Source organism: Monodon monoceros, unplaced genomic scaffold (genome assembly GCF_005190385.1).
Source record: "Monodon monoceros isolate NGI ecotype Baffin Bay Population unplaced genomic scaffold, NGI_Narwhal_1 Super_Scaffold_11, whole genome shotgun sequence".
Classification (NCBI taxonomy): Eukaryota; Metazoa; Chordata; class Mammalia; order Artiodactyla; family Monodontidae; genus Monodon; species Monodon monoceros.
In genome coordinates, this window is record NW_021703767.1 from 5,412,469 (window position 1) to 5,440,000 (window position 27,532).

The 27,532-nt window shown below is 47.2% G+C and overlaps 1 protein-coding gene across 1 annotated transcript in view; it reads left to right on the forward strand.

Annotated features, from left to right (window-relative positions):
- Window positions 1-27,315, forward strand: part of DSCAM (DS cell adhesion molecule) — a 744,700-nt gene extending 717,385 nt beyond the window's left edge. Inside the window, exons 33-35 of the mRNA XM_029214644.1 lie at window positions 7,227-7,424; window positions 8,755-9,057; window positions 26,393-27,315. Coding sequence (XP_029070477.1) covers window positions 7,227-7,424; window positions 8,755-9,057; window positions 26,393-26,745 — 854 coding nt within the window. The 3' untranslated portion in view covers window positions 26,746-27,315. The remainder of the gene's footprint in view (window positions 1-7,226; window positions 7,425-8,754; window positions 9,058-26,392) is intronic.
- Window positions 27,316-27,532: the final 217 nt, after the last annotated feature.

Sequence of the window (27,532 nt, forward strand, 5' to 3'; positions counted from 1 at the left end):
CAGGACACCGCACTGATGGCTTTCTGAGCCACTTATGGCTATTAAACCCGGGAAAGATTACAGACCCAGGGGACTTCTGTCAGTGGATCCTTGACCTCAGCAGGCCTTTGTCCCCATCAGAGTGGAAGTTAATGGAGACCTTAACAGCAGGATAGGAAAGAGGCAGAGGAAACAGGACAGGCGCCCCAGGGAGTGGCTCCCCGTCTTCTGTGTGCATCAGAATTACCCAGGGTGCCTGTTTAAAATACTCGTTCCAGGCTTCCACCCCCAGGGATTCAGATCCACTTGGTGTATTGCGGGACCTGGGAATCTGCATTATAACAGCCATCTGGGGTGATTCTGTTGCTGGTTGCCTGGACCCCTCATTGAGAAACACTCCCCCAAGTGTTAGGCGTGTGTCACATAGAGCCTGGGAGGAGGTGTCCACAGTAGCGCAGCCTTGCAGGAGCCCTCAAACCTGCCGGGCTCATCGCACAGCAGGTGAAAAGAGTCTGCATTTCCAGCTCCCTGCCAATGCTCAGCTGGCAGAGAGATGCACAAAGGCTAGTCGTAAACAGTCAAGGCCGGACAGGAGGCAGTGAAACTAAAGCACAGGGAAGCTTCTAGCTGCCGGGTCAGCCCCAGAACAAGGGAGGGCTGATTTGATGGCTTTCAGAATATCCACAGAGACATGCATCTGCGTCACAGGCAGAAGCTCTAACGAGTGAGAGGTGAGCGTCTCTCACTCACCTCAGGCAGGAGGCTGGCGGAAGGGATGTGTCGGCCTCAGTCTCTCATGGCCTCACGGCTCTGACGGTGTAGGCACAGTTGGGAAGCTTTAAGAATTCCTTCATTCAGACTCAGAAGTATTCATGAAGGTGTTACTTCACATATGGCCAGTGCCCAGGGTTGGGGTACCTCGAAAGGTGCAAAAAGACATTCGCTTCATCTGAGTGGAGGAAGTCAAACGTGAAACAAGGAGCGAAAGCGTTGTTTATTAGTAAGTACGAGGGACAGATAGAGCAGAATGATGAGATGGTGAGTCGGCCAGAGGCGTGGGGACCAGGGTAGGGGCTGCTTCCGTGTGAGGCTTGGGGAAGACCTCCACTGAGTCCCAGGCAGGAGTCAGTCGGCCTGCCAGACAGAAGGAACGGTACGGGAAAGACTCTAAAGCACGTTGGGGACAGAAGTGGGACCTGAATGGGGACAGGGAAGGCGGACAGGACGAGCCAGAGACACAGCCAGACTGGTTTTTCAGGCCTCACAGGCTAGTGTCCCACGTCTGCAACCCGTTCTGAGGGTGTTGGGATGCTCGCCCAGGGGTTGCCTGATGATCAGATCCCACAGAAACCAAACCGCTACAGCTTCTGGAAAGACGCTTCTTTCATTGGTGATGAACTTCATTAAATAGTGTTTACAAACACTTGGAAAATCTACACAAATTCATTCCTCAGTCTCTAGTTCCAAAAAAATAGAATTATTCGTTTAGCATCTGCAGAATGTTCTCCATTAGTAAAGATTTTGGGATCATTTTTTTTTTTAATTGGAGTATAGTTGCGTTAAAATGTTGTGTTGGTTTCTGCTGTACAATGAAGTGAATCAGCTATAGGTATACCTACATCCCCTCCCTCTAGGACCTCCCTCCGTACCCCTATCCCACCCATGTAGGTCATCACAGAGCACGGAGCTGAGCTCCCTGTGCTATACAGCAGGTTCCCTCTAGCTATCTATTTTACACATGGTAGTGTATATATGTCAAACCTAATCTCCCAGTTCATGCCACCCTTCCCTTCCCCTACTGTGTCCACATGTCCGTTCTCTACGTCTGCATCTCGATTCCTGCCCTGCAAATAGGTTCATCTGTACCATTTTTCTAGATTCCACATATATGCATTCATATATAATATTTGTCTTTCTCTTTCTGACTTACTTCACTCTGTATGACAGACTCTAGGTCCATCCACATCTCTACAAATGACAGAATTTTGTTCCTTTTTATGGCTGAGTAATATTCCATTGTGATCATTTTGTTGTATTAAATATTTCTCCAAAACCACATTACGAGGGATTAAAGGCATTGCGTTTTTTTATTTGGAAGTAGAAACGGTGGGTGTCTCACCCCCCAGCAGATCAGCACAGGAGTCCAAAGCCTTGAGCTTTCTGCAGCCCAGTCCTCTGCTTGCTTCTTGTACCCAGAGCTTGTCACCTGGGCCCAGGTGTTACACCTGCATCCCCTCAGTCCCCTGGGGCAGGTTCCTCTCACTGCAGTCTGGCGTATTTGTAGAGATTGGTTTATAGCCTATTTCCTCAACTACCAAAGACATTCTTGTTCTATTCTAATTTTGTTGTTATTGTAGGAAACTTTTATTTTTAAGAAGAACATCTAAAATACGTTGCTCGCACATGAGCACGACTGTTCTGCAGAAGTTATGTTTCTAAGCATTGCATTAGTTTGCCAAAGAGTTGCAACAAATTCTTATTACAAGGACGGGAGAATTCGCAATGATTTGCTGTACCTCTCTTTCAAGATGTGAAAACACATACCGTGGCTGTGTCCACGTCTCTGTTCACGTCCCCGTCTCTCCCGTGGGTTAGGACACACTTGGAAGCTGGGTCTCTGTTCACGCGGGTCTCCCCAGCTGCTGCCAGAGGGTCCAACACACAGTAGACCTTCAGTAAATACATTTAGATACTGAGCGACCGTATGTATACTTATGTCAGAAGTTTTGAAATCAGAGTAACGGGGATGGAAAAGAAACGATGTGTAGTATTTTCAGCAGGAGTCGGGCAACCAGTTTCTTTCCTCTCTTTGTTCTCCCTTTCCTGAGACATCTGATCAGCTGTGTGTCTGTATCGCCTCACCCAGTTAGAAGTGTTTCTTTCCACATGTACAGAGTCAGCCCCGGGATGTTGCAGAAACTTACCAATGAGGTCATCACCTTGGAGAACTTAAACCAACCTTTTTACTTACAAAATGTGCAAGGGTACAAAGACATGTGAGGTGATCAGTGTTAGATTTGACCCGGGTTTGTTTTGTCATGTTTACCTGGACGTCATCCATCCATCATCATTTATTCATTCCTGCAAAAAGCATTCACCACGCAGGGCTGGACTGGAAAACAAATAGGACACGGTTCCCATCCTTACCGGTTACTACCAGTGGGCACCCTTCTGCATCACTGGAATTCTCCAGCATCTAGTTTTATGATTTTTCATGGCTTTTTTCCTGTCAAACTCTCGAAAGTGAGTTTCCAGCCTTCCTGGTCAACCCATCAAATCTCCCGTCACCATCTTCATTACACAGGACACACTGCATCCCATGTCAAGTGTTTGTCACTCAGGAGTCATGGGCTAAGCCCCAGGTTGATTGATGCCTCCCACGTGCCTGTTGTTCTGTAGCTCGTTAATGTCACACATGTCTCACAACAGCACTGATGGTGGGCAAGGTCGTCACCCACCAGTCCCAGAGAGGAAAGCAACGGGCACACCAGTGAGGTCACAGCCCGCGAGTAGTAAAGCTGGACCAAAGTAAGAGACACTCACCCCGAAGCCCCACTCTCAACCCCTCCACACTCCTCTAAGAAGAGATGATGCTTCTGTAAGGACTGCTGAGGGACAAAATAGACTTCACATATATATTAAATAAGACGAGCTTACAAGACGGATTGAATCTTTCTTGTTGAGACGTTGGAAAACACGCACACTCTATTACCCGGGATGGTACTCAACACACTGCTGGAAAATACCTGATGGCAGTGAAGAGAGTCCGGTGTGTGATAAGCCCTTGATAAATATTTGTTCATTGAATGATAGGAATGTTCAGGCTCCCCGTTTCACCCTGTCTATGAGACAACTGGTAAATTCATCGTGCAAAGCCAAGGCCTCAGTATCTGTAAGATATGAAAACCGGTAGCAAGGAATGAAAGCCGATTATATACATGGCATGTTTTATGACCTTATTATCCACCAAATCTTCTCATCCCAAGTTCAGGATAATTAAAATAATTTGATTCAACGAGCAAAAGCTTAATTCAGGTTCAGACCCAATGCTGAAAGGCCAAGAATTATTTATATCACTTACCCCTAATTCATTTGTTGTTTAGCAAGCATAATGCCTCATCACTAGATTTTATTTATATTAGGATGCTGGGGACCCAAATAAAATACTTTCCATGCAGGGACCGTAAACCCCAACATTTATTTGGTTAATAGATTAACTAGGAAGGTCTACGAAGGAGGCCACTGAGTGGAATCCAAGTAAAATTTTTATTTTAGCTGCTATCTCAGAAACTATGCTACAGAAAAGTTCAATTCAGGTACCAAACAGCTCCAAAAACCTGATTATTAAAAAATGTGTCAACTCCTGAGCATTCTACCTACAAGGACAATTTTGCCTGTAGAATGCTTGCTTAGAACAGAACGAAGTGCATTTCAAGGAAAGTAATATCATGACCTATATTCCCAATATTATCAGGCCACTGGTAAAGCTGTCCTCATCTAGGAAAAAAACAAAAAAAAAGAGGGGGTGGGGAATAATGAACAAAGTTAACTTGAAAAGACTTCTGGCTTGAATCGTGCCACTTGACCATGGAACTCTCCAGATAGGGTCATCTCAGTAGGAAAAGGGGCTATGGAGGGGGGCAAGGTCTCTGCCCCACAGTTGGTGGGTGAGCTTGACAGGAGGAAACACAGGTGAGGGTTTGGGGAGTTGAGGAAATTGTGTCCCGGAAGTGATAGTATCAAACTGACCCCCTCTTCCACAAGCATCCAGGCCAGGAGTAAAACTGATCCACAGCTGGACTTACAGGAAACTTAAGGAAGAATAAAAATAAGAACCCTCAAAACTTACGTAAGGGACTGGGTAATTTTCTGGAAAAGATTCATTAGTACTTAAATAACAAGCTCCACTCTTTAAGCTCCACTTATCACATCCACAGTGCCTGGAAGACATTTAGCCTCCTACCCAGGAGAATGCTTTTCTATCTCTTTGAGGATCTCTTTCCTAGCATTTCAGCAGAGAAACCCAATTATCATTTATACCTTGCTGTCCAGAGAGCTTGGCTCTCCAGCATAACTCATTTACATTCTAATCAAGGCCATGAAGAACCTTCCAGTAAAGTCTTCCGTGGAATTTTGCAAGTAACGGATGAAATGAGGCTGAAAATCAATGCCCCCGAGAATTATGCACCAAGACAGAGCATTTTGATGACCCAGGAAATCTTAATAGGTATCGATTGAGCTGCCAGCATTAGGCTTTTCTCTCCAGCATTGTAGAGTGATGGATTAGGTTCAAAGTCCGATAACTAGAAACTGGCAAAAAGGAAAATCCTCCAATTTAAAAAGAAAGTCATTTCACCACTTTCAAGTGTCGGGTCCCATGACCCTGCCTAGAATCATAAATGAGCTAGTATCATGCAGATACAGCACCAGGACTCCTAGGTGTCAAGGGTGAGGACACGCATGGCCAAGTAATGGGCAATCTTGGACTGACAGGTGGGGTCTTGGGCTCCGTTTCTGCCACTTAATAGCTGTGTCACTTCTCCTCCCTGAGCTCCCATTGTGTCAGCCATAAAGCCGCCCTGAGATATGTGTATTCATCCAGGGAAGTCTGTGTGCCGGGGATCACAGTGGGCTCTGTGGGATGATTGGAGGATGAACGCCCTTGCCCCTGTCCTGCAGAGACTTGCAGGTTCAGGAAGGCACATAAGTGAGTCGGTGTCATCAGGCCACAGGTTGTCCCTCTCAGTTCTGTTCCTGCAAAACTGTTCCATTAGTGATAAGCAGTCAGTACAGACTGCTGTGTTTAGAAGTGGCCAGATCATTTTCGAAATACTACTGCATAAAGTTCCTCTTTGAAAAGCAGAGAATTCAAAAATGGAAAAGGACCTTATGTTGCCTTCAGGCTGGAGCCCCAGAAAAATCATTCCAGGTAACTGAGCCTCTCCCCTTTTCCACAGAATTCTAGAAAAGGGAACATTGCCAACTGCAGTGTCCAGTGTTCTGTACTGTTGGAACATGTTTTTTGTTAGCTAAGAGTTGAGCTAAGAACTCAGTCCACCCCCTTGACCTCTTGCCTCTGTTTCCAAATTTAGAGACAATGAAACCCATCTGGCTCCATCCAGTGTGTCCATAAACCTCTATGTTTCTGAAGATGGGAGACCTGTGACATCCAGATATGCGATGGCCCTTTGTTCTCCACATTGAATAACCCAAGTCTTGGTCACAGTTCAGACAGTTCCATTGAAGAGATGCTACCATGTGCAAAGGGATAAGAAAGTGTTCAGACATAAGGGGGTCTTCCCTCTTCCCTCTGCTCTGAGGACTTGCAATTTAGTTGATGAACAAAAGTCATACTCGAGGCAGTGAGTGAATACAAGACAACAATCTACACAGGAGACAGCTGCTTGCTTTCCTGGGTCTGCTACAACAGTGTGCCACAAACTGGGTGGCTTAAAAGAACTGAAATTCATTTTCTCACAGTTCCGCTAGCTAGAAGTCCAAACTCAAGCTGTCCTCAGGGCCATGCCCCCTGTGAAGCCTGTAGGGGAGGACCCTTCCTCGCCTCTTCCTAGTTTCTGGTGGTGGCCTCCGGACTCCTTGGCCCAGCTGCAGCCCTCCAGTCTCTGCTTCCATAGCCCCACGGGGCTCTCCCCTCCTTGTCTGTCTCCTCATCTTGCTACGATACCAGTCATGTTGGATCCAGGGCCCACCCTACTCCAGTCTGACCTCATCTGGACTAATTACACCTGCAGTGACCCTATTTCCGAATAAGATCAATCTGAGGTTCTGCGGTTAGGATGTGGACATATCTTTTCTGCAGGGAACACAATTCAACCTGTAACAACACCTTGAGGTAACACTGTAGAAAGGAAACCACATTGGAGCGTATTTGGCTGAATTCTCTCCTTTTACAGAAGGTGGTGATTCTCAGGAAGTTTAAGTGATACAAGGCGGGGTCATGAAACTATTAAGATCCAAAAGCAAGACCCAAATCCATTTGGAGTCCTGAGTCCAAATCTGATATTCTTCCCCAACAGGGCTTGTCTAAGTGCTTAAGTATCACCTGAATGTTTCAGACCATAGAGGAGAGGAAGCCAGTACTCTGGGCAGGGGTAGTCAGGGAGAGCTTCCTGGAGGCATGAGCCCTGCTGAGTGGATCATAGGGCTGGGTCGGGAGAACCCCACTCAACACCATGATCACGGCTGACCACCCTCCTAGACACAAACCTTGTTCTGGTTCTTCTCAGATCCCACCACCAGGAGGAACGCGAAGGCTGGGCCCACAGCGAGAAACCGGTACGCCAGCCAGTGGACCCTCAACAGACCCCACCCCACCGTTTCAACACACACCCTCACCACTGACTGGAGGCTGCCAACACCCAGGGCTGCGGGGTCCATGGACAAGGAGAGTGACAGTTACAGCGTCAGCCCCTCCCAAGACACAGGTAGGGCCTGCGTGCCTCCTTCTCTATCCCGGGACAAGTAGGGCCCACACCCTGGGCTTCAGGGCCCCACCTGTTCCCTTTCAAGGTCAATTTCAAATTGCTAGACCATTTACCTAACAGGTACCGATACAGCTGTACTGCATTGACCGTGTCCAGCGTCCAGTGGATTCCGCAAAGCAGAGCCAAAGGAGTCTAGTTTGCAGGCATCCCGGATCTCAGACTCACACTGTTCCCTCTCCTTTTCCTTCCTGCCCTGCCGAGAGAGACATAGAAATTTCTAAATGTTCTCCCTCAAGATTACAATCATCCTGATTATACTCTGAGGACATCTCACCCACTACTATCTCCAGGATTAAGACATTGCACTTGAAGTTACATGACAAGGTCATAGCACCCTCTATAGGGAACATGGCAGACCCGTTTGACAATTAAACAGGGGTTGATTATGAGGTAAGCCATTCCTACCGTACCATCCACCACCAAGATCTCACTCTGCAGAGAAGACGGAGCCTAAGAATAGCACTGGGTTGCCCACCCCACCAATCTAAAAGTTTGAAAAGAAATAATATCTAAACTTAATAGTGGTAGGAAATTTTAATACTCATTTTCTTTTGTGCTGGATGATATGCTTCAAAAATAGTCTCAAAGGCGGCGTGTCACCATGTACGTTTATTCTTATGGCAGTTACTCCTCTTACAAGAACCTCAGAGTTCCACAGAGGTGACTTCAGAACTTTTGAGTGGGTTTAAAATGCAGAGAGTCCTCTACCCAAGATGCTCCTTTTATGGTTCTAGAGGTTTCCTGGTCCCCGTAAAGGGTGGCACACACAAAGAATGAGTCCCAGGGTCAGAAGTCATTTGGCCTAGTGAGCAATTCCGTGCAGTCACATCTTCATCTCTAACCATCATCCTGTCTTCCTGCCACACAGAGGCCAGAGGAGCTGAGTGCAGAGTTCAGATCATTCCTGCCAGTGAAAGACTCTCTGTGGTCCAGGGGCAGGGAAGGGGCCGCTGCAGTTCATTTGCACCGCATTCCCAGCTGTCTTAACTAAAAGCGGAATTTTTTCAAGGGGATGTATTACTGATCTATGGCAGTGTCCCAGGCTGGGGACATCTGACTCCAGAGATTCTGTTGACACCCCGAGGCCACATGGCTGAGGATCATGAAGGTGGCCTTACAGTGACAAAGGCAGTCCTCAGACAGAGACCAGGCACCCCTGCCGGGCTACCCAGTGACTGGAAGAAATAGACACAAGCCCAGAGCGCCACCCAGTCAGTGCAGACTCACGGTGACACATCACCCGTCTTGTTTTCTCTTTTGCACGGCACAGATCGAGCGCGAAGCAGCATGGTCTCCACAGAAAGTGCCTCTTCCACTTACGAAGAACTGGCCAGGGCCTACGAACACGCCAAGATGGAAGAGCAGCTGAGGCACGCCAAGTTCACCATCACGGAGTGCTTCATCTCAGACACATCGTCCGAGCAGTTGACGGCAGGGACAAATGAGTACACAGACAGTCTGACCTCCAGCACCCCTTCAGAATCGGGGATCTGCAGGTTCACCGCATCTCCCCCCAAACCTCAGGATGGAGGACGCGTGATGAACATGGCGGTTCCGAAGGCGCATCGGCCAGGTGAGGCGAGACACGTGTGGACCAGCGGTCGGGGAAGCTCGTCTTCCCAAGTCACACTGGCCTGTTGTGAAAGCCCTGTTGGTGCTCACACTGGGTCTTCTGTTTATTGACTGCTGCATAACACACAGCCCCAAAGCTTGGGAGCTTTTACAACAACAATGATCGTTTGTTTCGTTCTTGAGCCTGAAATTGAATCAGGGCTTCGTGGGGACACGCATCTCGGTTCCGGCCGTGTCGATGGGGGAGCTCAGTTATGGATAGAGGAGCCACGTTCCAAATGGCTCACTCACCTGGAGGGTTGATGCTGGCCGCAGCCTCCCTACATAGGTTTCTCCACGAGGTGTCTTGTGCATCCTTGTGTCACGGTGACTCAGTTCTAAGAGCCAGTGTCCCAAGAGAGACAGTGGAAATAGCCAGTTTCTTAAGGTTGGGCCTGAAAACTGACCCATCACTTCTGCCATATTCTGTTGTTCAAGCAACCACAGAGCTCTGGGAGCCCAGATTCTAGAAAAGGAGAGCGCCACCACATGAGGAGTATCGAAGATATGGGGGTGATGTTTTAACACTGCCGTGCTGTGGGTTTCAGAAGGAGAGCAGTCTTACCAGGGAGCCAGCCTTTGGCACTTGGCTTCCCTGAGTTACCTAAAGTGACAGTAAATAGCTAGTGTCAGGTCGGCCAGTAGTTTGGTGTCTGCCTTGAGCAGTATTCTGGGTGTGTGGATGGGAGCTGCAAACCCTAAGACCTGCAGGGCCTGGCAGATCATGTAAGTGAAGAAGGTGAGGGGCAGGGTAAAGGGATGGATGGCGACATGGAGAATTCAAGAGCTGAGTGACTATCTAGGGGAAAAGGACTCTAGCAGCCTCCTGCCAAGTGATCCCGAGTGGAAACTGGGGGCCGTGTGAGCGAGTTTCTCAAGAGAAGCCAGAAATTTTGGTGTTATATGGCGACTCACACTTTTCAAGTGTTTGCTCAGATACGTGCAAACCATCGTACGGGGCAAATGAAACACATCTTTAGTTTGGATCCGAACCACGGCAGCCGGTTGTAGTTCTCTTCTGAAGAATCACTTTTTCTTTTTCACCCTGAAGTACCTGTCTGTAGACTTGACTTCATGCACTGGCCTATCCATTCTTGTGGAATCCAGTTTTATTTCTCATCTCCCCATTTTCTGAACACTGCTACAGGTTCTATTTCAAAAATATATCTTCATTTTAAATCCCCACGATTCCTTTGGGCTTTATGGCATAAGGCCAAGCTGAAATGAGCTTTGTAAATGCATAAAGATATATAAAATAAGAATTGTCTATCCAGCAACTCATCTTCCAAACTGAGTCAAGACCCACACGAACCTCCTGTCAAGAAGGATAGCTTCATTTATTTCGGTGCTCTCTACCTCCTCAGGGAGAAGACTTTACTTGTGGGTGTTTTTATTCAAGGACTTTCTGTTGTTGGCATTTATTTGCAAGGCAGATGCAGCAAATGTAGGAGAAATGCCATAGCATTTTGTGGCTGTAAACCTCGAGAGTAAGGAAGACGAGAGAGGAGAAAATGAGCCAGTGGACAGGTTGTTTAGTCTCGCTGGGTTGCAGTTGGCTCATCTGTAAAATGGGCTCAAATGTAAAATGGGCATGGCATCGACACCCACCATCTGGGGTTTGTGTAAGCTGTATGTCGCCTGATGCAGGCGTCAGCAGCATTAGTTGTAGCTTCTGTTGTCGCCTTGTTGACTTGTTGTCGGGGCTCCCACGGTGACTCTAATGATGGTCTGCAGATGTGCTGCTCTCCCCCCTCTTCCTTCTTTGGTTTATTTTCCTTCCATGGCCATTGATTCCTGGAGAGCGTCCGCCTCATTTGTGTATCAATATCACCCAGTTAAGTATATGCTTTACGCTCCCATCTGAGATACATGCCATGCTTCCCCTTGTGTAGAACCAGCTCCTAGGTTAAAGGTCCTATGTGTGCCGGTCTTGAAATCATTAAAGGTTCGTATCTTTTTGATGGCTTGTTGTTCATCGTGTTGGATTCCTATTGAAAAAAAATGTTTGAACTGTTTTCATGATATTGTTGCCTGGATCCATCAGAACAGCTGAAAGGTCACAAGTAAGGTACTATTGTCATAATATGCTATTTAGACTAAAAGGATTTTATAACTGTAGGTATGGATAACTTTTTAAATCCTTATGAATTCAAATGCCCACAAACATTGTTTCATCCACTCTAAATGATGTATTATTATTACTGGACATTTGGTATGCTTTTAGAAAAATATTTCATCCTTCTGGAAGCCTTTCTGTTCCTCCTTTATAATGGAACTAAATTCAACACTGGGCACAAAACCTAAAGTTACAGTTTATTATCCTGCTGACTGGAGACTGTGTCAAAATTAGCAGTTCCTTGAACAGGGCTTCCAAACCAAAGTCTTTACCTGTGTTCCCTTGTGTTTCTAGACGCTATCAGTCATCCAAATCTCTGGATATCTTTCTCCTTACCATCAGTTCTTTTCTGATGAGTTTTTTGGGTTTTTTTTTTCCATTTACAACCCCAAGCTTTTAAATTCTCTACAAATCAGGACTAAGCTAAATGAATTTGGCCAGATGGTGGCTGCAGGAAAATAGGAAATATGTCTTAGTTATCTGTATATTTCTCTCCTGGTGTCTAGCAGATATCTGGCCGCATAGCGAGTGTTCAAGAAATATTTTTAACCAGCTTAATGATATTGAATGTATATACCTAACGTTGTGTCTGATGTAGAGCAGGTGTTTAATAAATGTTATTGAATGAATGAATATATCATGATTGTGAAGATGACAAGATTGGCCGATTGGTTCAAATATTACAATGGTTAGAAATTATTAAATAGAAACTATTTCCATCTTTAAAAACAAAAGACAAAGCAAACACACTAACTCTCTGTTCCTCTGAGAAATAGCTGGAAAATTTAACAGCTTCTTTTCCTCTCGGCCAAGGTGGCTTCCAGTACTTCGGTTGCGATATAGCTACTTTCGGTTTCAGGTAGCATCTGGAACCAGTTTCTGATGTTCTTGGATTACTACTGCTTCTTTATTCATGATGCTTATCCTGTGCAATCAAGAGATGCCACTGCAGGAAGCTACTTAAATCAATTTAAAGCTTCAAATCTGCAACCTAACGCAGCCCGGCCCCGCCAGCAGCAAGGGCAGTGTCCACCCCTTCTGATCTCCTCCCTGAGACGCTGGGACCCCAGCCTTAAACGTCTGCACCTCACTGACCCCCTGCTCCTCCGCCGTGATGAATGCAGGGGAGGTTTTCCGATTGGAAATGGCCGTTGCTTGCCACCAACTTATTGGTTCTCTGAACAACCAGTTATACGAAGCAGTTTGAGGATTTTAATTTTAGGATCCACTCATCACGTACCTCACGCTCCCCTGGGGGGGTGTGTTTAAAGGGAGAGAAGAGAGTGGAGTGAGAGACAGGGCTCCCACCTGAAGGACCAGCCAGCCTCTGCTCAACTCATGTCCCCTGCAAAGGCTGGCCTTGTTCTCAGCTGTCGTGTGCACATGTCATGTACGCACGCACACGTGCACACACACGCACAAGGCTTGAGTTCCCCTGGCCTTCACCCTTCTAGAGATGGCCCTGCTCCTTCCCGCCCACCCCCCCTGCCTCCCCGCCTTTCCTCCAGTGTGTATTTTCTGGCTTCCACTCCACACCTAGCCCTGTTTTTGGAGCTGGGGATACAACGGCTGACAGGACCCACGAAGACCCCGCTTGGAAGGAGCTTATGTTCCTGGGGGGAGACAGACACTTATCAAGTAAACAAATAGTATTGTTTCAGATCATGGTCAGCACTGGGAAGGGAAGTAAACCAGGAAGGGGATAAAGTCTGGCAGGAGGTACTTAGGAGAAGATGGTCAGGGGAGTCCTCTCAGAAGCAGTGAGACGTGAGCTGAGACCTCAGTGGTGGACGGGCAGGGAGACCCGGGCAGAGACCCTGAGAAACGGGTCCACGCGGAGGGAAGAGCAGAGATAAAGGCTGGCAGACAGCAATGAGCTTGGCATCCACAGCACAGGAAGAGTTTCCTTCCATCCAAGCTGTGTTTGAAAGGTGCAGACTTTCAAACACTCCCCCAGAATTTAAACTCAGAAAGACCCCCCGGGGCCATGAAGCAACATCTCCGCGTATTCACGCAGCTCTAGGTAGACCTTAACATTCGAATGGGCTCATTCTGACTCCCTCCTAGAAAACCAAACCTTTCTGATGTGCATTTGCAATTCTGTCTTCTTAAGGACCCGCCTGTAACTTCAGTCTGTTCTTTGTCACTGTCCCTCAGACACAGAAAGTGATGGCAGGACTTTTTCTGAGGGTCCCAAGCTTGGAACCCTGAGCGCGTTTGCCTTTCCTAGCCATCTCCTCCCCCCTGCACGGGGCACAGGTGCCGAGCTTTCCTCCGACCTTGCCACGTGCTCTGGCTGTTTCACTGTGGCCGCAGCTATGTGGAGATTTTCTCTTTCGTTCTCACTACATTCTCTCTGACTTCTGAGTCCATTGGCGACTTGCTGCTTTCCTAGGTGGACATATTGTGGTTCTGCTCTCATTGTTGGGGAGCCTACAGGGGGTGGAAGTGAGGGGGAGACCTGGGCCTGTGACAGAGGGGCAGGATGGCCACCTGTGTCCTGCTGAGTGACCAGAAGACAGCTCTGGATTCCAGTGCATGGATGACAAGCAGAGAGGCTCACCGCCATGAAGGAAAGTCCACCGCATCTCCAGAAGGGCCCTGCCAAAACACAAATGTCATACACTTGTTTGTTCAACCCATCTCTACTGAGCATCTTCCCTGTAAAAATACCATGCCAGGTATTACCTGAAGACATCAAAGTGTTAATATGTTAAACCAACACTTCCCACGGTCTCCTTGTTTATCAGAATAGCACATAGTGTCACAGACGGCAGACAAAGTGTCCCAAAGACGGGTCATTGAGGAGGTCCAAGAAACAAGGCAAAACCCAGCTTATGGAAGACAGACACCCCCTCCCACACACACGAACACACACACACACACACACAGCCCAGTGAGGTGTCACCACAAGCCAGTAGCGACCTGAAGGTCCTGGAAATATACAAAGGGTAAAAAATATACAGCAAGGACCAGCATCTCTCAGTGTGGTCCCGTGTGGATACGGCACCAAGGTCTCAAGCATCCTATTCCCAGACTAGGAAGCAACAAGCCAGAATTCAAGTCATTCAGTCAACACCCTCATGTTAAAAATCCCTTCTTTGCCTTCCCACTGCTTTCAGGGTAAAGACCCCCAAGGCTCTGAGAGGCCAGCCCCACCTTCCCCACCAGTCATGACCCCCCTGCTCTCCAGGCCCCAACTCTCTGGCCTCCTACATTCCACCAACATAGATTTCCTTTGCCTGGCATCATCTCGTTCCAGGTGAACTAGTCCTTCTTGGGATGAGTCAAGATGAGCGGGGTTATTGACACGGGGCTGCTAGCCTCGCAGTTGAACAGATTGAAGCCCCCAGCCAGGGCTCCTCCTTGGGGGTCCTCGGTGTGTGAGTCCCTGACGGTGTCACGTGACCCTCGTGGACCCTTCCCCACTGGGGGCTCCAAATGCCCCAACATGTTCCCAGCTCGCCTACCTTCTGAGCAGATTTTCCAATCCTGCTTTTTATCCAGAATTACTCTCTTTCAGAAGAATCATGAACACAACAAACTCAAAGCCCCACTTTATACCTCAGTGTAGTTTTTAAAGTTCCCCAGCAAGTAGGCTCACAATAACAACGAGCCCTTAAAAATGCATGAAGCCTCCCAAGTACAAGCCAAGAATGGCAATAGAATCCACTGACGCGGACTTCTGATAACCATCTCACATTACTCATTTAGAGTTTTTCCTGGTTGCCGTTTGGGAGTGAAGATTCATTTACCAAGAAGGGTTCACTTACAAGTTTTCATTACTGCTCTGACATTAATATTAAACTGGAAAAGTGTTAGATCTGGTCGGCCTCGGGTGTGCGCGGACTACACGCTCCCCTCTGTAACTAGCTCTTTGATGCCATAGTGTCGTTTCAAGTCTGTGTAGTTTATATTGAAATTGCTGGAAGTCGAGGTAAGCATCCTTGGCTTCTTACCTTTACATCAATATCCAGCTCCATCCAAGCACAGATATAAAACCTTGTTAGAGGTTGATGAAAGTTCCTTTTCTTGTGTCCCCAGAGGAGACTGAAGCCCACAGGGACCCTGCTTCACTTTCATTCTGCACAAATTTTTTGTGAAAGCGTGCAAGTGTTCTCACATTTGCTGACTATAAAGAATCGCCCAGCCAGAAGAAGAAGGATATTGCAATGCGCCTTGGAATTTCAGGCTCCCAAAAACGCATTCATTTGTCCCTTATTCATCCCCAAATTCCAAGCACCTCCAAGTTCGCAGGTGTTGGACCAGTTTTCCCGGGTGAGATGGTTCAGAGCATAAGAAAGACTCTTTCAGGATTACAGGTTTTCATTAGAAATTATCAGGCCCATTTCCCTTGACTAAAGGAAAGAGCTAAAGCTCAAAGGGCTCACAGAACTACTTGAGGCAGAGGCAGGATTTCAAGGCAAGACTCAGCTCTCTCTCACTCACACCCTGCCCGTTGCTCTGAGCCCACCACCCTAGTCAGGTCAGGTAGGACACAGGCCATCTAACTGCTGTTCCATCGGATGCATCCCTTACATTCCTCCACAAAGAACTGAGGAGGTAATTCCTTGTGGATTAGGAGAGGCAGAGGAGTACCATTCCCTATTCTGATTGAATCTGATGGTTTTCAAGTAAAAGTAAAGTGAAATCAGGATCCGCGTGGAATTAGGAACTTGGACCATGTAAGCTAGGATTTTGCAACAGCAGCGCATAATATCGGGTTGGGTGATGCTCTGTGGTGGAGGCTGCCCTGGGCATCATAGGACGTTGCCACGTGCCCCCTGGAGGGCAAAATCACCCTCCTGAGAACCGCTGTTCTCGACTGTAGGCTTTCTTTCCCCAGGGTGCACGTGGCCAGAGGCGGGAACCGTTGTCTGAGCCAGATTCACAGACTGCAGGTCCATTACAGGGTTTCTGAATTGATCTGTTCTTGTTCGGAGTCGGGATTGATTTTGCCATTCTCCTTCCAAAACTAAAATGCATTCAAATGTTGCATGTGAGTCTGAATAGATTGAGAAGGTTCAGGAAGTTTTGCTTTCCTGATAGGAAGGCAGGGGGGTGTCTTCTGGCTTTCAGCTAAAAAGAGGCAGGTTTAACACAGCAGTTTTCCCACAGTCGGGCAGAGCAGGGCTTGGAGGCCCCCTGGGTGCAGGATAGCAAGCTTTGAGCTCGTATTTTCTGATGGATGTGGGATCGCCAGGGGAATCCAGGCTAGTTCAAGGCTGGAGGGCTGGAGTTGTCATGGCGCCAGGAAGCAAAGTGGTTAGGGACCGACAGAGAAATGGATGCTGACTTATTTGGTGTGAACTTTCGGGGATATTAGTGGCACCAAAGGTCCCCAGAGGGCAGTGACAGGAGGATGAGAAATGGCCCATGATGTCAAATAATAAGACATAACATGGAAATAAAGGCTAAATCACCTCTCGTCCTTCAAGGAGTGAGTCAGGGCAGCGCCTGGGCTCCTCTGGCAGCCAGGGGTGAAGGGTGCAGTTTGTGGGCGGTGGCTGATGAGACACGGGCCGGGGGATGCCCGGGGAGCGCGAGGCCCGGGGCGGGTGGGCTGTCGAGGCCAGGCGAGGAGAGAGGGCCAGCTCATGGTCTACAACCTACATCCCTTCCCACAGGGCTCGCTTCCCGGTCCTCTTAGCCGTCATCCTGTGACTCGGTGACCTTGGCTTTTCTCTCTGTGTGGCGCTGTGTCTCTCACTTTCATCTCTCTTGGTCCTGTGTCTTCATGATTTCCCTCTGCTTCCCTCTGGGTGTGTGCTTCTCTGAACCCCTCTGTCTCTCTCTGTCCTCTCTGTCTTCTCTCTCCCCCATCTCTCTGTCTCTATCTCTCTGTCTCCCTCTCTGTCTCTGTCTCTCCCCCCTATCTCTCTGTTTGTCTCTCTCTGTCTCTGTCTCTCTGTCTCCCTCTCTGTCTCGGTCTGTCTCTGTCTCTCTCTCCCCCATCTCTCTGTTTGTCTCTCTCTGTCTCTGTCTCTCTGTCTCCCCACCAGCCCTCCTCCCTCCCACCTCACCCCTGCCCCACCCCTCCATCTCAGCACCACCTGACCCCAGGCTGGCCCAGCAGCTCAGTCCCTCAGCCCAGTTTCTCGGAGCTTTCTTCCCCCACCAGCCTCCTTCGCCCCTCGCTGTCCCTCCATGTCTCTGACACAAGGGCCATCATAGGCTTTGGCCTCGGGAGCAGAGCACAGTGGGGTGACTGTTGACGATGCACAAACACGCAATTAAAACCCACAAAAGCCGGTGGGTGGAGAGAGCCTGCAAGGCGCAGGCGGGATTCCTCTGGGTTTGGGGAGGTAGCTCACAGGGTTTAGGTGTCTGGGAAGGTGCTAGAAGGGCTGGAAGTACAGGCAGGCAGGTGAGCAGGGCAGATGGAAGGCAAGGAAGGGAGTGCTGGGGTCCCCAGGTCCTTTCCCTCCCAGCTTTCAGAGGGTGAGCCCCGGGGCCGCCTGCCTGACTCTGTCCTTTTCTCCTATGTGCCTCCGCTTGCCTTTTCTGTGTGTGGCCTTCCCCTCTGATTTTCCTTCCCATCTCTGTCTTTCCATCACACGTGCACATGCGCACACACAGAGACACGCACACGCGCACACACACACTCGACACTGATGCCCTGGCCCCTGCACTGCAGTCGGCCATCTCCTGACCCTCTCGCACCTGCACTGTCTGTGCTTTACCCCCTCCCCATGCCTTCTACTTCATGGGTGAAAGGTTCAGCACAAAGGAAACCAAACTAGAAAGACGGAGAGACAAAGTGGAGAGGTAGCCGGAGGAAAGCAAGAGGGGAAGTTATCACTGAGGATGTCAGTTCCGATGTCCGTCTGGAGGCCCTGGTTTCCTGGAATCTGCACCCAGGCCGGGCCAGGCTCCACCCGGGTTGGGGGCAGTGGCGGGTTTACACACCAGGATGCCAAGGGCATGCGCACCTGACACAGGTGACTTTGGAGTTCAAAGCAAAGGAGACCCCTCGACTTCTCCTGGGTCACTGCCGCTTTCAAATGGAAACTCCAGAGGGCTGGGGTGGATTCACTTCGGGGGGGCGGGGGTTGCTCCACGGAGCCTGGTGGGGGTCAAGTGTTCTGGGAGGGTGGGCTGGGGAGGGCTGGGCAGCGGGGAACCGAGAAGGCCCGTGGAGACAGATGCACTCAGGAGGCTTTGGCTCCCTCCTGGGGGGAATCTGGAAAAGCCACCTCCAATCCAGCCCTGAGGGGGTCTTTGGGTGCCAGCTGGACAGCTGTCCACTTCCCCAGGGAGCAGGGGACCTGGGAGAAGTGACTCTGGCTTGGCCTTGGCAGAGAAGGAAGGATGGCTCATAGCAGAGCCCACAGAGGGGCTGCTGTGAGCTCAGGGCACAGCGCGGGGACAGCGTAATCCACAAGCGTGCCAGCCACTGTTACTGATCATTAAAGAGAAAACCCCTCCTCTCCTTGGTGGATGGGAGCAGAGACTGTTCCACACAGGAAAAATGTTCAAAGAGGTTTCCTGTGACGCCCCCAGCCCATCCCAGACAGGAAGAAAGGACCTCTGTGTTAGGGTCCTGTGGCCTCTGTACCAAATTACCGCAAACTAGGTGGCTTAAAACAACAGAAACATATTCTCTCTTCTGGGCGGACAGAAGTCCGAGATCAACGTGTCCGTGAGGTTGTGCTGCCTCCAGGAATTCTAGAGAAGAGTCCCTTCCTTCTCTCTTCCAGCTTCTGGTGGCTCCAAGTGTTCCTTGGGTTGTGACCCCGTCACTCCAACCTTTGCCTCATCTTCACATGGCCGTCTCCCTTCTTTATGTCTCAAATCTCCCTCTGCTTTTTTTTTTTTTTTTTTTAATGAGGACACATGTCATAGGATTTAGGGCTCACCTTAAATTCAGGTGATCTCATCTCAAGGTCCTTTACTTAATGACATCAACAAAAACCCTTCTCCAAATCAGGTCACATTCACAGACCCCAAGGGTTGGGATATGGACCTATCTTTTGGGGGGACACTACTCAACCCACAAAAGACAGACACTAAGGTAAAAGAAGAGTGCCCGAACCATTCCCCTGTCAGATCTCCAGCCCCATAACTTCAGACCCTCTGGAAAGGGAGATGTCTGACAGGAAACCTTTCACCTGCATTATCTAATTAAACCATCATTATAACCCTCTGTGGTCGATTCTGCTCTGTTCCCATTTTATGAGTGAGGAAACTGAGCCCAGACTTATACCTGTCAGATTAAAATGCAGACAATGTCGTCCAGACTTCCACTCTTAATCACCACCGTTAGAAGTGTTTTATAGTTTCTCCCATGTGAAACGGCCGGCCAGATGGAGGGCCGGGAGGTTAAGAAAAGCAGGTGCGTGGGTGTCTAGATTGTCATGATAGTTTCCCATTTTATTTCTCTCTGTCATAAGCGCATGGTTGTCTCGGCATGTAGAGACGTCTGCAGAACATAAAAATGGACGGACGTTTAGAGAATCCAGTTTCCTAACTGGTACTGGGACTAGCAAAAGAGGTGGGTTTTAATGGCCATAAAGTGCCTTTAATAAACAGCGCTCCCCACCGATCACTCTGGCGCTTCCTTCTGCGTCAGCGCATGAACTATTAAGAGAGCTCACTTACGTCATTCACACAGTTGAAAGGGCTACTTGGGGTGCTAATCAGAAAACACACACTGTCAAAAGGAGCTAATTAGAGCATCACACAACTTAATCAAGCTTTGCCTGAAAAACTGGATCTCTCGGAGATACTGACTATTCAGAGATGCTTAGCAGGCCTGCGATAAGCAAACACAGAAGCCCCTGTATATAGGGATGTGGTGCTGAGCTGTTTTCATTATTAAGGATTTCCAGTTCTCACCAATCTTTTCCAGCTACCTTGATCACTACATCTAAAGTGGCAACCCTGAAGGTATCATGGGTTTGTCTTTTGATTTCAGACACATTCGTTCCATCCAGTCTGGCACCTGAGCATCCCGCAGTCCAGCTGGGACCAAGATGCTATTGCTTTTTAGGGGTTTAATAAGCCCTGTTTGTTCAAAAGGGAGTTGCTGGGATGGAGGGTCATTTGTGAATCTGTGACAAAGCATTACAAATATGCCAAGTGCTCAAGATTTAGCTGGGTGTCAGAAACAGCATAAGGCACTCTTGACCTACATTTTAAAAGAACCCTGGAGGTAAATGCCTTCCACATTTTCTCAAGTACTTGAACAAAATGATTTTCAAGATAATATTAGTTATGTAAATAAATAAAAGAGCCAATTAATCTGGACTCTTGGAATAAAGACAGATAATCACTTTTAGGAAATTGGATATATAAAAATCCACAAATTTCAAAATTGATCCATTAGGGTGTGTTGATTCACATGCAAAAAATTATTCTTCATGCTACAAAAGAACTGTTCCAGTTTTTGTTTTTAATGACAGCTCTGTTAATGCTTTCATGATATTTGTTTGCAAATAATTTAACCCCCAATAGAGAAGGTTAAAGAATACATCCACTACCAGAAAGGAAGACGAAGAATTTTCAATACCATCATAAAAGGCATTAGGGACATAAGGTTTCATTTTTTTAAATTAAATACTTCTATTTTTCGGGACTAAAGCTAATACACATAGCAATATCTACCTTCAACATTAGAATCTATAATGGTAAACTTCATGCCACCTTTTTTTCTAAGCTAATGTCCAGATACATCAAGTTACAAAACTCATTTCACAAGAATGCGAAATTACATCATTTCTTTCTCTAAGAGTGTCGTGGCCAATTTATCATCAAGGAATTTATTATTGGGCTTTCCTTTGATCCAGTTCACTGTATGAAGCCAATGTTGAATCAAAGTGCCTTTGATTTCAGTGAGCCAAACCAAGGTATTGTTTTAGTGGAACACAGGCTGAAAAATATTAATGAAAATGTATAATTAGTCACCATCACTTCTTGGGATAAAGACATCCTGAGAAAGCCAGTGGGAAAATGCTAAGTGGATTCTTGCATCATAAATACCAAGTAACATGACAATGTAATGCAAGGTCTCAGAAATCAACATGGTAAATCTCCCAAAAATAAGGTCATCATTTCTCTTACTGGGGGGTTGGGGGGACTCTTAAGAAAACTCAAAGCATTTTGAAAATTCTTATGCTCATTTAAACTGTGCAAAATGCATTTTCCAGTAATTTTCCAGCCTGTCTTTCTTTTGTTTCTAGTTCTCCTATACCATTGAGTAGTCTCTCCCTTCTCTTTACATGGTTATTATCTTTCAGTGAGTAAACCTGAATTTCGAAGGTTCTGGGGTCTAAGTCACTGTCTAATTGCACACAGCTTCACTGCTTTGTTAGCGCAACCACCAGCTAATGGCAGCCCTGCCTGGTACAGGAGGTTCCAAGATCCCGCCAAGGGGCTGGCTGAGGAAGACATGATCAACGATAAGGAAAGCAGGGAATATTTTGAAGCAAAAGAAACAAGAATTGCCAGTTATTTTAGATTCAGAAAGTTAAGGAATGAGTTATGCCTTAGATACGTTATTAAGAATAAAATGCTCACAAACGATCTCCTCTGGGGTGTCCCCAACCACATCAAACTCAGCATGTCTGAAACCAAACCCATGATCTTTTCCCACCAAATTATGATTTTTCTCCTAGGCAGTTCTGTGCAATGAATGAATAGCCCTGCTGTCCACCCAGTTTCCTGAGCTTGAAACCTGGAAGGGAGTCATCGCTGACCCCTCCTTCCCACTGCCCCACCTGCCATCAGTTCTGGAGCCATCTCCTTGGGCTTGTTCCACAACTCACAGTTTCATTCCCTTTCACTTCCCATTGATGCTCAGGCCATCATCATGGCTCCCTCACCTGCACATCCTCTTACCTGGTCTCTCGGCTCCAGGACTGCACACCCCCAGCCCGTTTTCTAATCAGAGCTGCTCACCAGGTCCGCCATAAGGGACTTACAGGTGAGCCAAGATGGCCAACCTCTCAGTCCCCAACGTGGCCAGGAAGAGCCCACTGCATTCATCCCAGTGTGTTGCACAAATACCCATTGTCTGCATGTGTCTCGAAGTGAGAAGAGTTGGAAGCACTAGGCTACACAATGAACAATGTCTATTCCAAAACTGCTGGAAGGTCAGATCTGGGCTTCAGTCCAACTCAAACCTGGGCGATGTAGTTTGCAAAGTGTGTCTAGTGACTGGGATCTAATTGTGTTCATGCATTTAGGGGACCCACAAGATGTATTGAAGACTCGAACCAGGGTCATAATGATGGGAGCAAAAGGGAGTCAAGAGATATTTTGCAAATAGAATTAACCTGGAGAAGGAGGTGTCAATGAGGGCTCTGAGATTTCAAGTATCAATTTCTGGGAAGATGAGGATGACATATAAAAAGTTTGGGCACGAAAGAGAAAGTGGCATTTGGGGATGAGTTTGGGACTAGGGGCTAGCCTTCATAAACTGGGTTTGTAGACTGTGGCTTTTAAAATTCGTGATGTGCATTTCTTTAATGATTAGTGATGCTGAGCATCTTTTCATGTGTTTGCTGGCAATCTGTTTATCTTCACTGGAGAAATGTCTATGTAGGTCTTCTGCCCATTTTTGGATTTGGTTGTTTGTTTTTTGATATTGAGCTGCATGAGCTGCTTGTATATTTTGGAGATTAGTCCTTTGTCAGTTACGTCATTTGCAAATATTCTCTCCCATTCTGAGGGTTGTCTTTTCGTCTTGTTTATGGTTTCCTTTGCTGTGCAAAGGCTTTTAAGTTTCATTAGGTCCCATTTGTTTATTTTTATTTCCACTTCTCTAGGGGGTGGATCAAAAAGGATCTTGCTGTGATTTATGTCATAGAGTGTTCTGCCTATGTTTTCCTCTAAGAGTTTTATAGTGTCTGGCCTTACATTTAGGTCTTTAATCCATTTTGAGTTTATTTTTGTATATGGTGTCGGGGAGTGTTCTAATTTCATTCTTTTACATGTAGCTGTCCAGCACCACTTATTGAAGAGGATGTCTTTTCTCCACTGTATATTCTTGCCTCCTTTATCAAAGATAAGGTAACCATATATGCGTGGGTTTATCTCTGGGCTTTCTATCCTGTTCCATTGATCTGTATATCTGTTTTTGTGCCAGTACCATACTGTCTTGGTTACTGTAGCTTTGTAGTCTGAATGAGGTATCACCTCACACCAGTCAAAATGGCCATCATCAAAAAATCTACAAATAATAAATACTGGAGAGGGTGTGGAGAAAAGGGAACCCTCTTGCACTTTTTGTGGGAATTTAAATTGATACAGCCACTGTGGAGAACAATATGGAGGTTCCTTAAAAAACTAAAAATAGAACTACCATATGACCCAGCAATCCCACTGCTGGGCATATACCCTGAGAAAACCATAATTCAAAAAGAGTCATGCACCACAATGTTCATTGCAGCACTATTTACAATAGCCAGGACATGGAACAACCTAAGTGTCCATCATTGGATGTATGGATAAAGAAGATGTGGCACATATATATAATGGAATATTACTCAGCCCTAAAAGAAATGAAACTGAGTTATTTGTAGTGAGGTGGATAGATCTAGAGTCTGTACTTCACAGAGTGAAGTAAGTCAGAAAGTGAAAAACAAATACTGTATGCTAACACATATATATGGAATCTAAAAAATAAAAAAAATAAAAAAAAGTTCTAACAAACCTAGGGACAGGACAGGAATAAAGATGCAGACATAGAGAATGAACTTGAGGACACAGGGAGGGGGAAGGGTAAGCTGGGATGAAGTGAGAGAGTGGCATTGACATATATACACTACCAAATGTAAAATAGATAGCTAGTGGGAAGCAGCTGCATAGCACAGGGAGATCAGCTCAGTGCTTTGTGACCACCTAGAGGGGTGGGGTAGGGAGGGTGGGAGGGAGACGCAAGAGGGAGGGGATTTTGGGATATATGTATACACATAGCTGATTCACTTTGTTATACAGCATAAACTAACACAACAGTGTAAAGCAATTATACTCCAATAAAGATGTTTAAAAAATAAATAAATACAAAATATAAAATAAAATTCGTGATGAACATTCATATGGAAATATCTAGCAAAGCACGTGAAATTCAAGTCTAGAACTCAGGAAAGAGAGCAAAATGGAAAAGATGGATGTGAGCTATAATGAGATGAGGTGAGTGCTGAGCCTCGAAGAGAGGGCTGAGCACAGGGCACTGGGAGAACCCTGTCTTAGAGGGTGGATGGAGGACAGGGTCCAGGAAAGGAGAGTAACAAGTCACAGTCAGAGATGTAGGAAGAGCTCTGAGAGAGCAAAGTGCTGTGGAAGCTGAGAGTTTCAAAAACAAAAAGATCAACAGCACAAAATGTTGTAGGTGGTACAAGTAGGGTGAGGACCAAGAAGAAACCATGGAATGTGGCAATTAGAGGTCACAGTTGAACTTCAAAAGAATAATTGCCGTAGTTGATGGTGATGGCGGCTGTGCCAGTTCAGGTTTTCCAAGAAGCAGATGCCAAAACAGATTAGACATGCAAGGGATTTGGTGGTGGGGATGGGGGGTGGGGGGATTCTTGTAAGGAATAAATATAAAAAGAGGGAGCAGTATTACTGAATTCAGGTTCAGCCACTCATTGCTCAATAATCCAACACTGAGAAACAGATGTTGGGTAAAAGGAGAGACAGCTTTATTGAGGAAGCTGGCAGTCCTGTGGAAAAGGTGGACTCATGTCCCAAAGAACCAACTCCCCATTCTCAGGCTTTGCTCATAAATTTTATAGGGAAAAGAAAAAGGGGCTACGTGCTGAGGAGAGGGTTGTGGGGATCATGATCAATTCACAGACATTCTTCTGATTGGTTGGTGGTGAGGTAATTGGGAGTCAACATCATCAACCTTCTGGTTTCAACCAGTCTGGGATTTCCTGCTGGTGGGCAGCATGCAGTTAACTCCTTCCAACTGGTGGGGTTTCAGTATCTACAGAACAGCTCAAAGGATGTGGCTCAGAATGTTATCTATAGACCTTGAGGAGGAACTAAAGATCCTTGACTTTGTTTAATGACTAAACTATTGTTATTTTGTCTTCCTTGACTATTGTCCTTTGTTCCTGCATCTTCTTATTTCTCTGATTAAATTTATTCTTTAGAACTTGGGGAGGGCCTAGGAGGCTAAAGTTTTTCTGCAAACAAGAAGCAGGTGGAGGACATGGCTGGTGTCTGTTCCAGAAAGTCCCCACAGGGTCCTGCTCCATTACAGCAGAAGCAGGCAAGGAGGGCCCACAGACCAAGACACAGGTGTGAATCCTGTGACAGGAGGAAGGGAAGGAAGGGGTGGGCAGGAAGACCCTCTGCTGTAGTGCACTGCTGAGGACTCTGCAGCCGGGCGATGGGGAAGCCCTGAGCAAACCCCTCATTGAGAAATCCCACATCAGGTGGGGTTTGTCATCAGGGGAACCTGTCGTGTCAGGCAGTGCTGGGAGCAGCCCAGAGGACAGGTGGCCTCTGCGTTGGGGTGGGGCGGGGGGGGAAATGGATTCTGTCCACTAACCTCTCTCCCCGCAGTGGGTTCTCTTGAAGAGGGTGCATTTCCCTGGCATCATAGAAGCCAAATGAGTGATCCTGAGAAGGAAGTAGAAACCCTGATACTCGGTCTAAGCTGTTCCTCTTTGTCTACACGGCACTGACCGAAAGAGACACAAGCAGTTTAGCAGGCAGGCAAAGCCTGGTAAGGATTCCACCAAAAGCAATCACAGAAACCAGTAACTAAGTGACGGCCAAGGTCACACAGTTTCGAGGAAGTGCTGAGACTCCATCATTCTTTGCTCTGCATCCCTGTCTCCCTCCTCAAACCCTGCACTCTCCCGACCACTGTCCACTGCATCCAGCGTTCAGCCCATCACCATTTATGCCCCGCATGTGCGGTTGCCTCTGGTGTTTCCCGTGGTGGGGTTTCCAAGGATCTTGTTACCTCTATTTCTCTGGTGAAAGTATGACATTTAAGAGCTTAAGTGAACAAGCCATAGGAAAGCCAGCTCTCCCTGTGCCTGGTGGAGGAGGCCTGAGGATGATGCCTTTGCAGGGGCTCTGACCAGGGGTCTCGGGAAGCGTGCCCAGGTGTGGAGACATTCCCACCTATAATACCCCGAGTGGCCCATTGCATGGGCACAGGGCCAGCCAGCACCTGCTGACCAAGTGAAGAGCCCACCTAACCCTCTGTGTTTCCTTCCAGGTGACCTCATCCACTTGCCTCCATACCTTCGAATGGACTTCTTGTTGAATCGAAGTGGTCCAGGCGCCAGCAGGGACCCGAGTTTAGGGCAGGCATGCTTGGAGCCCCAGAAAAGTCGGACCCTGAAACGCCCCCCGGTCCTCGAGCCCATCCCCATGGAGGCTGCCTCCTCCACGGCCTCCACGAGGGACGGACAGCAGTGGCAGCAGGGGGCCGTGGCCACATTACCTCAGCGGGAGGGGGTGGAGCTGGGACAGGCAGCCAAGATGAGCAGCTCCCAGGAATCCCTGCTGGACTCTCGGGGCCATTTGAAAGGCAGCAATCCCTACACCAAGTCCTACACCCTGGTATAACCAACAGCATGACTGGACAGCGGTTGTAAATACGGTTTAAAAAATTCAATCAAAGCTACCTTTTTTTTACAGAATTCCAATATTTATAATGAAAGAAAATTGCCAAAATATATTAAAAAAAAAAAAAAAAGAGAGAGAGAAAATACTGAAAAAAACCACAGACAGTGCAAAGACTCTCCTGCATTTTTTCTGTCTGAGTGTGAGCTCCATCTGCCTGGGCATCTGATTTTTTGGGAAAGAAGTCCAGTTTTATGATCTTCACGGGCTATTGCATTTTTACTGATTTTCTACAATGTGCATGGGGGACACATTCAACCTTCTGACTGGAAGTTCTATCACACGAGATTCAAGAAAGAAAACAGGAAAAAAAAATTACCTTCTTTGTGAATTTAAAAGGAACCTTGATTTGGGGACCGGGGGAAACATTAGTCATGTTTGCACACCTTTCTTTCCCATTAGAAATTGGGTCCTTGATTTGACCTCCTTCTGTTGTTACTTAGGGTGAGTGCCGTCAGTGAAGGGGTGGGGGGAATCAATTTGGTTTTCTTTTTTGTTTATTTTTTAAGTTAATGAGACACTCTTTGCATTTTGTCTAAGTGAAATAAAAAAGAAAAGGTGGTCTGCCTTTATTTCGATGTCTACTTCTCTTGTCTCCTATTGATTGCTGGGTCCTCCTTCCTAGGGGTGCTTGTGTTTGCAAACACCAGGGCTGAATCAAGGCCCCAAGTTAATAAACCAGCGAGGATTCTGAGAGTCTGACCTCCCCAGGATAGAGGGGAAGGACACA